At 37.3% G+C, this 15,674-nt stretch overlaps 2 protein-coding genes across 4 annotated transcripts in view; both read left to right on the top strand.

Moving 5' to 3' along the window:
* Nucleotides 1-8,551, top strand: part of ZC3H11A (zinc finger CCCH-type containing 11A) — a 34,680-nt gene extending 26,129 nt beyond the window's left edge. For all 3 annotated transcript variants that reach the window (XM_006922876.3, XM_015597845.2, XM_015597847.2), the window contains 6 exons: nt 2,160-2,663; nt 2,990-3,069; nt 3,934-4,264; nt 4,755-4,921; nt 5,296-5,363; nt 5,773-8,551. In XM_006922876.3, the coding sequence (XP_006922938.1) occupies nt 2,160-2,663; nt 2,990-3,069; nt 3,934-4,264; nt 4,755-4,921; nt 5,296-5,363; nt 5,773-6,031 (1,409 nt within the window). In that variant the 3' untranslated portion in view covers nt 6,032-8,551. The remainder of the gene's footprint in view (nt 1-2,159; nt 2,664-2,989; nt 3,070-3,933; nt 4,265-4,754; nt 4,922-5,295; nt 5,364-5,772) is intronic.
* Nucleotides 8,552-14,685: 6,134 nt separating this feature from the next.
* SNRPE (small nuclear ribonucleoprotein polypeptide E) overlaps nt 14,686-15,674 on the top strand; it is a 5,745-nt gene continuing 4,756 nt past the window's right edge. Inside the window, exons 1-2 of the mRNA XM_006922874.3 lie at nt 14,686-14,839; nt 15,325-15,351. Coding sequence (XP_006922936.1) covers nt 14,786-14,839; nt 15,325-15,351 — 81 coding nt within the window. The 5' untranslated portion in view covers nt 14,686-14,785. The remainder of the gene's footprint in view (nt 14,840-15,324; nt 15,352-15,674) is intronic.

Here is a 15,674-nt window from a genome sequence, read left to right as displayed (position 1 = left end):
TCTAGATGACTGATTTTCGACCAGCCTTGTCTTTTATTTACTATTTAGTCTTTCAGTTGGATTTATTTTGGCACCTGTGTTTTTAATTTCCAAGAATTTTTTTAGGAGGGTTCTTTGAGTTCTTTTTCACAGCCTGTTTTCAGGCTCCTCTGGGCTTTTGAATTTGAATATTTTTTTTAAATATGTGTATGTATTGTTTTATGTCTTTCATCACTTCTCTTTGTTTATTTTGGTTCATTTTTAATGTTGTTGCTCTTCCATAATTCTAAGTACCTGGCCTAGCTTTCCTCTGTGATTCTAAGTAGTCCTCTGTCCTAGCTGGCAGACCTGGCTTAAAATGTTTACATAAATGAGGAGGGTACACAAAAAGCCAGCTGTGTGGGTTGCAGGCTGGAAGTCTGGGGGCCCATACAATTACTTTATTTACTTTCAAAGTACAGCTGACTTTCTTTTTTTAACTTTGCTTTTTACTTTCTACCCCACTTCTCCTCTTTCTGCTTGGCCTTTATGAAAGTCTGAAATATCTCATGCTCTACTTCTCTCTAGCCCCAGCATCCTCACAGCGTGCTCCCTTTCCCAGCAGATTCTCCTCTTTCTATGGAGCCATTCTTGGGAGAAGGTCATGACTGTCCCAACTGATGTGTAGGAGTCTTTAGGTCTTCCTTAAATTTTTACCCACTATTGCTTTTTATAGCAGTTTGGCAGTTTTATTTGACTCTGTTGGGAAGAACATTTCAACTCCTACAGTTTATTCCTTATCTGTTTTTCCATAAATTCAGATATCTGCTTTCTTTCTCAGAAATCGCTCAGGATTTATGCTCTGCCAGTGGCATCATTGTTTTCCATTGCTATTGTGGATTTATTCTACTTTTAATGTCTTTATCATTTTGATGAAATTTTTGTGTAGGGTAGGGAACCAGGGTCTCCATGTCACCATTCATGTAATACTCTCTTGAAGTGGTAATTTTGAGAGCATTCTAGCATCTTGAAATGAAAAATTTTTTAATTTGAAAGCCTAAGGAAATGAATAAGTGAGTGCTTCTTCTTATTTACCAGGTACTGTACTAAAATATTACATATAAGTAAATGTAGTCATTGTTCTCTTGAAGTTTCTAATGTGATTGGGAATACAGTCAACTATGGTGCTATATGATCAGTGCTGTGATCAGAGAAGCAAACTAGATTTGGAAAGTGTCAGATTTAAGATGAACTCTGTTAAAACTAACTAGGAAGCAAGAGAAATGAGACGAGTAAGGACCACCCCATATAGAAACAACATATTCAAGGGTTTAGAAAGTGAGACAGAACATGTGTTTAAGGTTATAAAAGGATATTGCTTTTGATCTTTCATTAAAAGCTGTTATTCATTGATTAAATATATATCATCTCCAAATTCTTGTTTTTTTCCACATCATTTCTTTTGCTCTAGTAATGAGGACATGCATATCTGTCACGTGTGAAATTTGTCCTTTAAACAGATGTAAAATGATTAATGTATCATTAAAAATAGCTCTTCAGTGGCATGCCAGTCTCTGGGGTTTTCCCATTTTTTTTCTGTCTTATCACCTGCTTTACCTCCTTTTCATCCTTTACATATCACTTAAATATTACTTTCTCTGAAAAGCTTTTCTTAACCAATTCCTAGACAAAGATTAGTGTTCTTACTACATGCACCTTTATCAAAGCTGTTATTATTACCATATTTTGTTGTTCCTTAATTATTTGTCTGTTAGACTATTATAAACTACATGTGGGCTGAAATTGTATTTTACTTATTATTACATTTCTAGCACAGTGTCAGTGCATGTTATATACCTACGAATGAATGGAAAAATTAACTTGTTGCTGTTTTTATTGGTAAGATTTATAATGACAGGTTTTTCCAGCTAGCAAATGGCTTTCAAGTTCCTCAGATAAATTTCTGAGGAAGTTGAAAAATCAGTAATTTTTTCTCCCTAAGAGTTTTTCTTGAGGGCCACTACCTGAAACATGGAATATTCTAAAATTGAGGTAGAAACTAATGTACTTTTGATCATTTTAATTGCCTACCTAAATGATACCACTCTACTGTACTCTGCCTTATTCAAGAATAGAGAGACCATAATTCATTGAGCGATGAACTCTAAGTTCAGTGACATATTTTTCCCCCATGAAAACAGAGAGAATTACTAAAGTTGGTGAGATCCACGTGAAGACTTTAGAAGAAATTCTTCTTGAAAGAGCCAGTCAAAAACGTGGAGAATTACAAACCAAACTCAAGGCAGAAGGACCTTCAAAAGTTGATGATTCTACTTTAGGAACCAGAAGCTCCTCCACAATCCGAATCAAAACCTTCTCTGAGGTCCTGGCTGAAAAGAAACATCGGCAGCAGGAAGCAGAGAGACAGAAAAGCAAAAAAGATTTAACCTGCATCAAGTTAAAGACTGATAATGAAATTAAAAAAACAGTGGTTTTGCCACCCATAGTTGTCAGCAAAGGACAATCAGAGGAGCCTGCGGGTAGAACAAAGTCTATGCAGGAGGTGCATATCAAGACGCTGGAGGAAATTAAACTAGAGAAGGCACTGAGGGTGCAGCAGAGCTCTGAGAGCAGCAGCAGCTCCCAGCCCCAGCCTGATGCCACCCCAGCGGCAAGGCGGCTTCTCCGAATCACCAAAAAATCAGGTAACAAAAGAGCTCCCTCTGTAGTAACACTTCCTCAAATAATATTTCAAAAGGCAAGGTGTTCCACAGGATTATTACAGGAATTCTGTGAGAATTTTTCTTTACTCACATAACTTTTGAAAAGTCACTGGATTAAATAAAGATAAGCTGTTTCTGTACTATGTAGACCTTTGATATTTTAATGTGCACTTTGAAACTTGGATTACCGATAGGCTTTATAATTATTTGTCCTATCTTAGCATTACTTTCATTAAGAAAAGTTTTGTTTAACTTTATCTGTCATGAAGTTGCAGCGTAAATGAAATATGTGTTCAATGTGAATGTAGGTATAAAAGAAGAGAAGAAACTTCAAGAAGGCAGTGAAGTTGCTTCTCAGAGCAGTGTTACCAGAACAGAAGGTAAAGAGGTGAGTTTATTTAAAATCATTTTATAGTTGTCCATACAAGTGAAGACTGGATGAATGGTAAAATGTGCTTTTAGTTTTAGTTTGTAATAAATTTGTATTTAACATTTCACTGACATATTAGGTAAATAGCCTTTCACTATGCTTATAATTTTCTGTTGGGAAAAAATTGTGGGGTGGTGGGTGTTCTGTATATATACATCATCAGGGTTCTCTGCCCTTTTAAAGTGTTTAATTGACTGTTATCATGTTTTCAACTAAGTTTTTTTTCCTGCCATTGAGAGTAATATCAATTCATTCTACAAATTTTGGGGTTTTATTATTTAAAAGAATGAGAAACCCTATAATTTCACAACCTACATGTAACCAACACTAGTTATTTTCATGGATTTCCTTCAAGTCTTTTGTTTATATCCATATATATGTAAACTCGTTTAATGATTTGACTCATGTTTAGAACATAATTGAGAACTTTACAATGTATCATTTTGCAGCCTGCTTTAAGTTTATCAATTAATATTCATAACATTACACAAGTGTCATCTGGATATTTAGGTTTTGTTTTACACAATAAGATAACGAACATCTTGGTATAAAAATCTTCGTGCAAGTGCCTGATTATTTAGAAATCATTTGTATTAGACTTAGGGTCATTGTCTAGCCTATGGAATCTGGTTTTTATTGTTCCACACATCTCAATTCTTTTATAAGCTTGTTTTTTATTTAATATCAAAGAGCAAAAGCTCTTGTGTTCTGGATCACGTGACACTGCTTGACTTAGCTGTTAGCCTTGTAACCTATAAATTGTAATTATATAGGTTGTTAGAGGTACTAGATTTTAATTCTGTCATTTAAATTTATGCATAGGTTTCGGCTGAGACAACAGGAGTTGGCATCACTAAAGTTCAAGTCAAGAGATGTGAGACCACGAGAGAAAAGCACATACAGAAACAGCCAGAGAGGGGAACCTCTCAGAAGGAAACATCAGTTTTGACACCCCTCTGGGGAGATGTAGACTCTTACAGTACCCAGATAGCAGAGAAGCCAGTGCTCACTACTGTGCCAGGCTTCACACGACACCTGACAAAGCGGCTTCCTACAAAGTCATCCCAGAAGGCAGAATTAGAAACCTCAGGGATTGGGGACTCAATATTGAATGTGAAATGTGCGGCACAGACCTTGGAAAAAAAGGGTAAAGGTCAGTGTTTTTTCTAGTGTATCTTACTTTAGGATTTCAAAGTTACCAAGTTTCAGTAATTCCCTGGCAACAATTGGGTCATATTTCATTGGCCTTGTATTCTGGTCACACAGGTGGATAGTAACAGTTCTTACAATTCTATTTAAAAGACAAAATTAGAAGAATTTATTTATCAGAATTTAAAATTGCTGTTTAAAAATCTTTATCTAAAACTTTCTATGGTGCATATTTCCTGTGGTTTTGAAGAAGAAAAACAAGGAACAGAATAGCAGTAGTAAATTCAAGAGCCACTGAAAGGAATCAAGTATATATACATTATGGCTATGTGTAGTACAGATTGCTTGTGGATCATTTTCAGTCTGGATTTTTTTGTTGTTTTTAATTATTTGTGATATATCTAGTACTGTGAAGGAATTTTTATACTCTGAGTTATTCTCCATGTAAAAGGGATTTTTCTAACTATTAATCAAATATTTTCTGTCCCTTGTAGCTAAACCCAAAGTGAATGTGAAGCCATCTGTGGTTAAAGTTGTCTCATCGCCCAAATTGGCCCCCAAACGCAAGGCAGTGGAGGTTCACCCTGCTGTCATTGCAGCTGTGAAGCCACTCAGCTCCAGCAGTGTCCTGCAGGAAAGCCCAGCCAAAAAAGCAGCTGTGGTGAGAAGCAGACCCAATTCAGTGATGCTTTAGTCTGTGTGGTAGGAAAGCAGGGAAGATTAACTCTCTGTTAACTCTCTGCTTGTGTTCATGTGTGATGCTTCCTGCCATTTTGTAAGTGTTTTAGTTGTTCAGGTTGTTACTGTATTTTATACTTTTAGTTCGACATTTGTGGAGTGGCAGGATGGGATTTTTAAAAGCTAATGTTTGGGTGGTTAAAATATTTTTGCTTATTTGTATACTCACCTTTGGATTATTTATGCTCGGATTCCAGGCTTTAAGAATGATAGTTATGATTTTAAATAGGTGGCAAAAGAAAGTGAATATGCTCAAATTAAAAAACCTAACTCTCCTACTAAATTACTCTTTTGTAGGCTGTCATCCCACTCGTCTCTGAGGACAGATCAGTCACTGTGCCGGAGACGGAGAAACCTAGAGACAGGTAATACCTTGCAGTTCTTTCAAATCAGACTTTAGGCCACTACTATTATTTATACTCTCTAAAGAGTAACACTGCTAAATAGTTTTAAACATTTACAATTTAGCCGCATCTAAATAAATCTGCTAAACTTCAAATTAATTGTAAACCATGATGCTTAAGGCTTCTGTTCTCCTTGGGTGCCCTTGTTTATGTTTTACCTGTGTTATTTTTAAAATGTTTTAAACACCTATCTGAATTCTACTTTAAAAGGACAAAAATGCTTTGTCCTAAATTCCCAAAACAGTTCCTTATGTGTGTTCTCAGAAACAACTCATGGCTAACTCTTTGTGTTCCTGAGACTAGGTGGTCCAGCCACCCATTGACAAAAGTCAGTTTTCTAATTATCTTTTGGGATTTTTTTACCTTACAGTCTTGTGCTGCCTTCAACCCAGTCACCTTCAGATACCTCCCCACCAGAAGTATCTGGCCCTTCCTCATCCCAGATGGCCACAAAAACTCGCCGACTCAGCTCTGCTTCAACAGGAAAGCCCCCGCTCTCTGTGGAGGATGATTTTGAGAAACTAATATGGGAGATTTCAGGAGGCAAATTAGAAGCTGAGATTGACCTGGATCCTGGGAAGGATGAAGATGACCTTCTGCTTGAGCTATCAGAAATGATTGATAGCTGAAGGTGGTAGTAGAACATTTAAAACAAACAAAAACAAACAAACAAAAACTTGCCAAAACCTGGACTTTTATCTATTATAACATTTACCCAAGATGGTCATTTCTTTAGTCTAGAATTCGCCCCAAATCAGAAGTATACCTCTGAATTATCTCTATGTGTCCTGGATTCCTTGGGTCAGATTTTTAAATTCCCTGGTAACCATTTTGTCTATTTGATGACATGACATTGTTTAGCATCTTCAAGAAAAAGTTCTGGTTTACCTCTCTCTCCACAAAAAGACTGAGAGGGAGATCCAAGTGAAAGGGTGCAAGAGAACTTAGTGACTCCTTGAGGTGTTTGTCATTTTTTGGCTTTTTCCCCCTTTGTTGTATTATTTCTTTTATGTATTGTCTTACTGTGCTTAATGTACCTGAGTTTGAAAAGGATGAAGACAGCTGCTACCATTAAGGACCAAATTTCACGCTACCACTAAACAAACAAAACAAAAAAAATCCACTCGGTCTCTGTTAAATTGCATGTGTTTTTAAAGGTATTTGGAGATTCACCTAAGCTTTAGAGAGAGCTGAGCAGCTCAGAAAGCCTGTAATTTGGACATAACTTTTGGACCTGATTTTCATGTTTCTGCTGCTGTGTAAGTCTCTGAAGAGCAATAGCTAACTTATTACTGTAATTTTTTAAGGCTTTAAAGTGCCTCAGGGGTTCTCTGAAACTAATTTTCTATTTCTGGGATTCCCTGGATTCTTAATAAGAGATGGTGACATAATGATTACAGAAATTCTCATTTTAGTATGAAAATTGTCCCTTCTCTTCTTTAGTACTTGCCTCCTCCTAGCATTGAATTATCACAGGGATAAAAATTGGTTAATTATATATTTCTAACTCTCCCGGCAAACTCCTCTTGCCCAGTATTTATTTGGTGTCTTTTAACCACCTAAGGGGGAAAAAAATGAATTCATTCGAGCTACCAATATTTATCTATGGACTGTAGCAGTACAATGAATTGTACTATAGAAGGGATTATTCGAGATGTTCTGGGGGTGTATTGTATACCTTCCAGTTTTCTTCATTTCCGAATTAAATTTTCTTGATGTTGGTCACCTTTATATCACCTCAAGGTTTAACTGTGAAGGAACAAGTATGATGGGGATAATAGTCTTGAAAGGAGACATTGTACATAATTGAAAAGAAGAGGAAAGAAGGACTTGTCCGTTTTGATAATTTGCTGTAGGTGGCCAGTGTTGTTTCTCATAGGGAAATCTGATCCACCTGTCATATTGGCTCCTAAGGAACTGCTGTTGTAAGCGGCTCATCAAGAGTTGAACTTCATGTAGCCTTGCTGGGAATATGGAAAAGGAAGAAAGCCACAGGACTGCCCATTCAGTCTTGGAAAGATCTGGATGATTCTGCAAAGCAAAAATGACTTGAAATTTATGTATAGACACCTCTCTACCAATCCATCTTCAACTGACCGAATGTTGTATAATAGCCCTTCTCCAAAGCAGGGTGGAATGTTCTGGTTTCACCACAGATTTTCTACTCATTTCATTTTTGGAATCAGCTTATAGATTCCAAGTCTCTTTTGTATATAACCTTTATTCTTTTGCTTTTTAAAAAATAATTTTGTTTCATATTTAAAGTCCTTGTATTAGTCAGTGATTAATGTTCAACATTATTTCAACCATTCGCCATTACGCAAAGAATTACTTATTGTGTTTTAAATAAAACTGGTGTAGGAAAGTCTTGACGTTGTGAGTTAAGTAGTGTACGTCACTCCAGCCTAGGATCGGCCTCAGTAGAGGTGCCTGTCAGAATGTTGGCCTTTTGTGTAAGTGCTCCAATTTCACAGATGTCATTTGGCTTTAGAAACTTCTTACAAGGACATATTGCCAGACTTACCCACACGTATGCTTAGTTTTAGCCACATATGCTTTAGGCGTGAGCGAATATTATGTGTTTTTTTTCCCTGACACTGATTCTTAGCCATTATCATTGTAACTCAAGTAATGCCATTATTTGTTTCAAAAGAGAGGGTTTAGAAGTGATCTTAAATGGATTCAACAATTTAGATTTCAAGCATGAATACTAATATAAAAATTTTAATTCAGGAAAATCCAGGTTTTTTCAGTAGTGGGCTACTTTTTATGGGATTACATGTAAATTGTTGGCCACCAAAGAACTTAGATTTTTTTTCCAAATAGTAATCCCAACAAGTTGAATCAGCTTGTCACAAAAGCAAAACATTGTGTATTCAGTTTTGAGTGATGATGGTTTTCAATTTTAACAGAAAAAGGCCCAAATGTTGCAGAGTTTGGCCATAGCCAGAAATTTCAAGATAGTCCATGACTGATACATTTGTCTCATAATGATCCCTAAAATTGTGACTTAAACTCAAATGTCAGTGGGTCCTCTTTCATGGCCAGAACAGAGTTTATTTTCATCTTGACCAATCATTGAAACCACCATTGAGATAAGACTGATGTTTAATAATTACAGCTTCAGAAATAAAGCGTATTGTATATTGGTCTAAGTTTTATGATCTTTTTCTAAAATTGTGGCTTTATCTTGCTAGAATATTTCTGTAGTTCTCTAAAATATTTGCTTTGAATTTGTCAGTTTGGCAACAACTGGTCTCCAGTTGCTGTTTAATAGGTAACACTTAAACTAGCTAACGTTTACTGAGTACTTAGAATATGTACTCATTTCACATAACCATTTTGACACTAAATCTTACACTGCATCAAAGATCACTGCTTTTTATATTCACTGTAGTGTTAAAGTCAGTGTGTTCAGATTTAACAATGAGAAAAAGTACAGGTATAGTCCTATGTGCAGTTGAGTTTGATTTGTTGAACCTTCAAGAGCTCTTTTTTTCTTAAATCTTTCAAAGCTGCTCAATAAATACATGCAAGTTTCCAAAACCCACACGTCTGACTACATGAGCAATTTACTCAAACTCTGCTTCAATTTATTTGAATTTGCAAAATGTCAAGAGCATGAGCACAAAGAAAATACTTGACCTTTTTCTTTACAGAATAAAATGGACAGACAATAATAGCAATGACTCTAAAGAATAATCCAGAATTTTACTTGTTATTTAAAAAAATTGAGATTTACTGAGTAGGCCTATTAAAGTATTTAGATTTAGTTGGATTTAACTGCTGAGATATGACTAAGTCTGATTCTATGGTGATGAGCAAAAAAACGTATTAAAACAGTATTGCTTGTCCCTGGGTTTTTTGGTCTTTAGACTGATTTGTCCTCAGGAGTAAACAACTTGTAGAGTTAAGAATAGGGTAAACAGCCAAGATTTAGACTGAAGAGGACAAGAAAAAATTCTCAAAAGACTCCTATCTGTTGAATAAAAGTGAAAAAGGAAATTGGGTGGATCAAGAACACTTGAAAAAAATTTCAAGGGGAGGGAGAAGCAAAATGGAAGGAACCCTTATCCAATAGCTGTGTGATTAATGAGGTCATTTATTGGTATAGGGAGCTTAAGGAGACTAGTCAAGTTGAGAAAGTACTGTAAGGAAATGTGAAAGAAATAACCTTGGCATGACTGCCACAAAATATTTTGGACTGCTATTCCTTGAAGTTCGAATTAGGACGTTATGAATTCTAACCATTAGTAAACACTACTGGCCACTAGGGATAGATGAGTGTAAAGCAAACCCCTGCCCTTAAAATGCTTAGAGAAAAAAAACTTAAGAGAAATCTAACAAACGAAGTAGGTGCAAATATTAAATGGTTGATGCTATAGAGGGAATAAGAAATCAATGAGTTTGAGACTGGCCAGGGAAGTCTGTGTTAGAGCTGGAGTTTTCTATAACTTAGCAAAGGAGATGATTTGAGCTGCAAACAAGGCCAAATTGAGCAGGTAAGTCTTGTTTTTAGTGACCTCTGACCATGTCATTGGTACTCTGAATCTGCCTTGTGTCATTCTTGGTCTCAGTTGTCAACTAGACTTAGCTAAGATATACACTGATTTTTTAAAAATGCAAATCTGAGTCACTGCTTCATAAAATCCTCCAGTTTCCTCTTCCCTTAAAAATTAAATTCAATTCTCAGCAAAGTTTGTAAGGCCCTGTCCTACCAGCCTCTCCCGCCACTCACCATGCTCTATACTCCAGCAAAACTGACTATTCTCATACACTAATGTCTCTAGCCCTTTGCCTGTGTTAATGCTGCCTGTCTTCTGCCTAAAAGTCTCTTTTGGCTAACTCCTACATGTTCTGTGACCGCCAGGCTACCTCTCCCAAACCCCTACTTTCCCTGTCTCCCAGATTGGGGTTTGGTGCCTGTCCACTAGGCACATACTCTGTTTACCCCCATTGTTTTAAAATCATTACCTGTGTACTTCCTCAGCCGAATATAAACTTGTTGAGGCACATATTCTTACTAACCTATATATTATCAGTACCTAGTACAGATTTGGCACATAGAAGGTGCATTAGTTTTATAGGGCTGCCATAACAAAATACCACAGCCTGGATGGCTTAAATAACAGACATTTTTTCACAGTTCGGAAGGCTAGAAGTCCAAGATCAAAGTGTTGGCAAGTTTGATTTCTGAGGTGTCTCTGGTTTGCAGATGGCCACCTTACTACATTCTCACATGGCCTTTCACTGCATGTATGTATGTGTTTTAATCTTTTTTATAGACACCAGTCACCTTGAATTAGGGCCCACCCACGTGATCTCATTTAACCTTAATTACCTCTTTAAGGGCCTATCTTCAAATGCAATAACATTCAGAGGTACTGGGTTTAAGGGCTTTGCCATATGAGTTTTGTTTTTTTATTTTGGGGGAGGGGGGCACACTTCACCCATAACAGAAAGCATTCAATAAATATTTGCTAAATGAATGAAAAAGTTCTTGACCCATTTCTGTGGCTGTTGATCTTTGCTAGACTGCCCTTGTCTTTCTTAAGCCACTCTTCGGCATGCTTCTAATTAATCACAGCCATTCAGCAAGTTATGAGGCTACTGGTTGAGATGGAAGAAACTGCAAGCTGAGAGGATGGATGTTCAATATTTGGGATGCCTGGAGCTGCCTCTTCTTGGGGTAGGTCTCTGGACCAGCAATTCTCAAGCTTATTTTGCAGATACCTTGGAAGTAATATGAAAATCTCAAATTTTATAAAAACATTATGGTTAATTGCAATAAAAAAGGAAATAAATGTTTCATAGTACTTTCTACTATTTAATGAATTCATTGAATCAGTGATATATTCAGAAATTTCAAGGTTCAAAATGTGTATAAAGGTATATCAGTAAAAATCCTCCCTTCTACTACTACCCCAGCTAGCCGAAAACCACGTTACAGGTTCTCAGGTATTCTTCCAGAGATATTTCAAGCATATACAGTCTTTACTTAATGTTGTCAACAAGGTTCTGCAACTTCAAGCAAAACAATGTATAACAAAACCAATTTTACCATAGGCTAATTGAGTTACGATCCTGTGGCATCAACATTATAACAAAATGATGAACAAAATGATATTATCTGAGGACTTGCTATATAAGCAAATTATACTCCTATACAAAATCATGTATAAAACACACATTCTGCACCTTACATTTTTTATTATGTTTACTATGAATAGTTTTAAATTATGAATTACAAATTCATAACAAATCCTGTTTCATCTATACCCATATCATTTACCCCTTATTCTGGCCCCAAGAGCTTAGACTAGGGTGAGGTAAGCAAGGTGCCTGTGCACAATTTAAGGAGGTGCTCATTCTTAGGGTTGTACTCACACATGAGTGTGACTCTTTAAATTTTGCTCCTTAGGCTTGTCCCATTTGAGATCCAGCCCTGCTGACTCATACTGGATTATTGCTAAGTAAATCTCAAATATATCATAGTTTGTTTTTTGTCTTACTGTATATTGAATGTCATTTCATATCAGAACATAAACGAGCTTTTTCAATCTTGGTTATATTTGCACAATATTACACTATGAATATGCAATAATTGAGCAAGTCCCTGTTGATGGACTTGCTATTTTTATCAATGTTGCTATTTTTATCAATGCTGCAATGTTTACATTATATTGCACATGTAAGTTTATCTGTAGAATTAAATACCTACAAGTGGAGTTTAATAACTGACAATACTTTTTGATCTTTGCCAATCAAATGGGGAGAAAAGCTTTCTCAGTGTAGTTTGCATTGTCATATAATAGTGAACTTGGGCAACTTTTCACATGATTGAAGACCATTTGTATTTCTTTTGCTATAATCATTTTTCACATCCACTGCCAAGTTTTATTTAGGGCCTTTGTGTCAGATTAAAAGTGGCTGCAAATTCTTTAACGTACCTCCTATCAAGAGGTGGGCTCTATTTTTCCGGCCCTTGAATATCGGTTGAGGTACGAACACTATACTATTCTAGACCTGGACTTTAAGGGTAACTTCCGCCTTGGTTTCTTAGCGTCCTGGGCCCCCACAATGAGAAGGCATACCACTCTGCCAGAGGGACCCTGTGGTGAGGCACAGACGTGGACAGGGACTCACCTGAAGCCTTCTAAATACACACACCAAGGCCTTAGCTACATCTGGAGCAGAAAAAAAATCACCCGGCTGAGACCTGCCCAAATTCTTGACTCACAAAATAATCAATTATAACAAAACAATTGTTGTTGTAAACTAAGTTTTGGAATATTTCTTACATAGCAATAGAGAACCAGAACAGCATTTGTTTTTTTTGAGTTCTTTATATAATAGTAGAATTAGTCATTTGTTTGATATAGTGCAAATATATTTTTCTTACATCATTTGACTTTGCTTATTATGGGGCTTTTTAGACATGCAAAACTTTAAAATTGTTATGTAATAGAATTAATCACTTTTTCTTCTAAAAACCAGCTAGAACATACAGTTGAGAAAAAGATAATTTTTAAGAACAAAAGAGATGAAATGTCTATAATTAAACTAGATAAATTAGAAAAAAGAAACTAAAGAAAACAAAAACATCTCAAAGACAAAAAGGAAAATTTGAACAAATGAAAAGACATCATGTACTTAAATTTTTAAAAATTCTGTTGTTCTTAGAGTTTAAGGTAATCACAGTAAAAATATGAGATTTTTAAATTTAGATAAGCTGATTCTAAAGTGCGTAAGAAAAATAACCAATAATAACTAGGAAAATTCTACTTACTTCTAGTCCTACCAAATAACAAAACATTATAAAGCTACAATACTTGTAAGAGTAATACTGGTCCATAGATAGATACAAAGATCAACAGAACAAAATATACACTATATAGATAGACAAATACACTTGGTATATTTATAAATGTAGCTTTTTAAGTTGAATGAGAAACGATGGGTTATTTTTTTGAAATGATGATGGAAAGCCAGGCAGTCATCTAGAAATTATAAAGCTGTATCAGTTCTAGGACACACAAGGATAAATTTTAGATTAAATCTCATTTGAATATTTAAATTTTAAAAAGCAAAATCATTTTTAAAAAATCAAATCACTTCTGATGAGTCGTATAATCAGTCAAATGATTGGTTGTAGGGCTCAATCCTCAAAAGTTTAGGAATCATGACTTCTAAAACAGGAAAATGCAAAATCAAGTAGCTAAGCATCTCTGCATCTGAGATGGGGTAGTGTGTTCTATCCATGCTGTCTTTGATTTCAGCAAATATAACTAGTTTCCTCTGTGTACAGCACGACTCTCTACTGGATTTGAGGCAGGGAAATTTCTTAAAAGAAGTTATCATCCCATGGATTTTTTAGCTCTCTATAATTTAAAAATCACTTTCATACCCTTCAATCTCAAACCCTTTATGAGGCTCGCTCTAGTAATATCCTCCTTAAACAGAAGACCTCAGTTAAGCAAGTTATGTTTCTGTCACTTGCCACAACTCTGAGCTTCAGTTTCCTCATATATAAAGTGGGTATTCCTATTAAATGAAATTTCTGCCATTGCCAGGCCACAAGCCCATTACATAACCTAACAAATTCCACCGCCTCCCCCTCCAGCTGTAGTAGAAAACTGAGATCTTACTGTGTACACTACTTCACTGAAACGTCAGCCCCATGAGGAAGGAATGTTTTTATGTCCATTTTGGTAACAACTAAGCAGAGACGTGACAAGTCTTAGGAACTTATCCTTGGTCATACACTACAAGCGAGCTGGATTTGAGCCCAGCAATCAGATTTCAGGGCTTTCACGCTTAACAGCCGTGCTCTGTAGCCATTTCACAATAATGCCCACAGAGAGTTGAATCGGGTCGGTTGATAATGGAGTAAACCACAGCAGCTGGTTTTTGCATTCTGACAATCTGTGGCTGACAGTGCTAGGTGTGGGAGTCCTGAATCTAGGCTTCTTACTGCTCTACACTCCTCACCAAAACGTGCCATCAAGTCTAAATTCCAGGGAAATAGGCCTTAGAAAAAGCACTAACACAATCCATTTCACATACAGAGGGATGCAATGGGATGACTTGGCTCTTTAAAGCCCGCTCAAGAAATAGAGACGCAAAGGCACCGGCTTCTCGACGCCTCCCTCCAGGTGGCGCTGTAGGACTGACGCTCATTCCAAAGCGCAGCCGCCGCAACTTGGCCTCCCCCGGAGGCTATAGAGCACAGAGAAAAATTTTACACCTGTGGCTAGAGAAGCATTTCCCAGGAGCCGCCCGGGCCTCCTCGCGGGCACAGTGCACTTCCGGTTCCGGTTTTGTTACGGAAGTAGCTATCTGAGGTAGCGTGCAGTACAGTGTGGCCTTTGTCAGCTTCCACAATGGCGTACCGTGGCCAGGGCCAAAAAGTGCAGAAGGTGATGGTGCAGCCCATCGTATCCTACGCAAGATGTCAGGACCGCTAGGTTGGGGCCAGAAAAGGGGAGCTAAGGAGCAAACAGTAGGCCCAAGGGAGCGGAGTGTGGACCTACGTCCCGTGAGCCCCCGGGGCGCCAAAGACCGGGAGAAAGCGCGGGACATTGAGGAAGTGGGGATGGGGGCTGGCGGGCTTGGGCAGACCCCTGCCGAGGAAATGCGGGAAGGAGCGGAGGGGGACCACCTTCATTAGGTACTGAATACAAGCAGGGGGTATCGATCTCAGCGGGAGGAAGATGGCGGTGCTAAGAAAACTCCAAGAGAATCAGAGAGGAGATGCCTCAAGAGTATTTAAGGAACCCCTAATGGGTGCCTAGTTGGGCCCTTTTCGTGGCGTAGGCACCAGACCTTGCGTTCCGAAAACAAAGATGCGATGCGGATAGGATCGACCAGTTTCAAGGAGCAGAGTTTATGCGTGTATTTTTTTCCTTAACCATTGGTGCAGAACCTCATCTTCAGATACTTGCAGAATGTACGTAAGTTGTTCGTTGTTTTTTAGTAATTTTTGAGTAAAAGATGAATTTATTTGGCTGTTTCGTTATCCTGTCTGATCATTGTTTCTAGAGTTAAAAATAGATGAAATTGTGGATTTGGGAAGTGATGCAGGCCTGGTGGACTGTCCCCCGAGTGCGGACTCTAGTCTTACAGGAGCGGGCCCTTGACTGGGCGCAGGAAAGAATTCAGGCGAATCAGTTAGAGATAAAATGAAAGTTTATTAGAGAAGGAATAGCTCCACAGAGACATAGAATGAGAGACCCCAAGTGTTCAAAGAATTCAGTTCAAATCTGTTTCCTG

Source organism: Pteropus alecto, unplaced genomic scaffold (genome assembly GCF_000325575.1).
Source record: "Pteropus alecto unplaced genomic scaffold, ASM32557v1 scaffold359, whole genome shotgun sequence".
NCBI classification, from domain to species: domain Eukaryota; kingdom Metazoa; phylum Chordata; class Mammalia; order Chiroptera; family Pteropodidae; genus Pteropus; species Pteropus alecto.
Note: the sequence above shows the minus strand (reverse complement) of the source record. Positions and strands in the feature narration are given on the sequence as shown.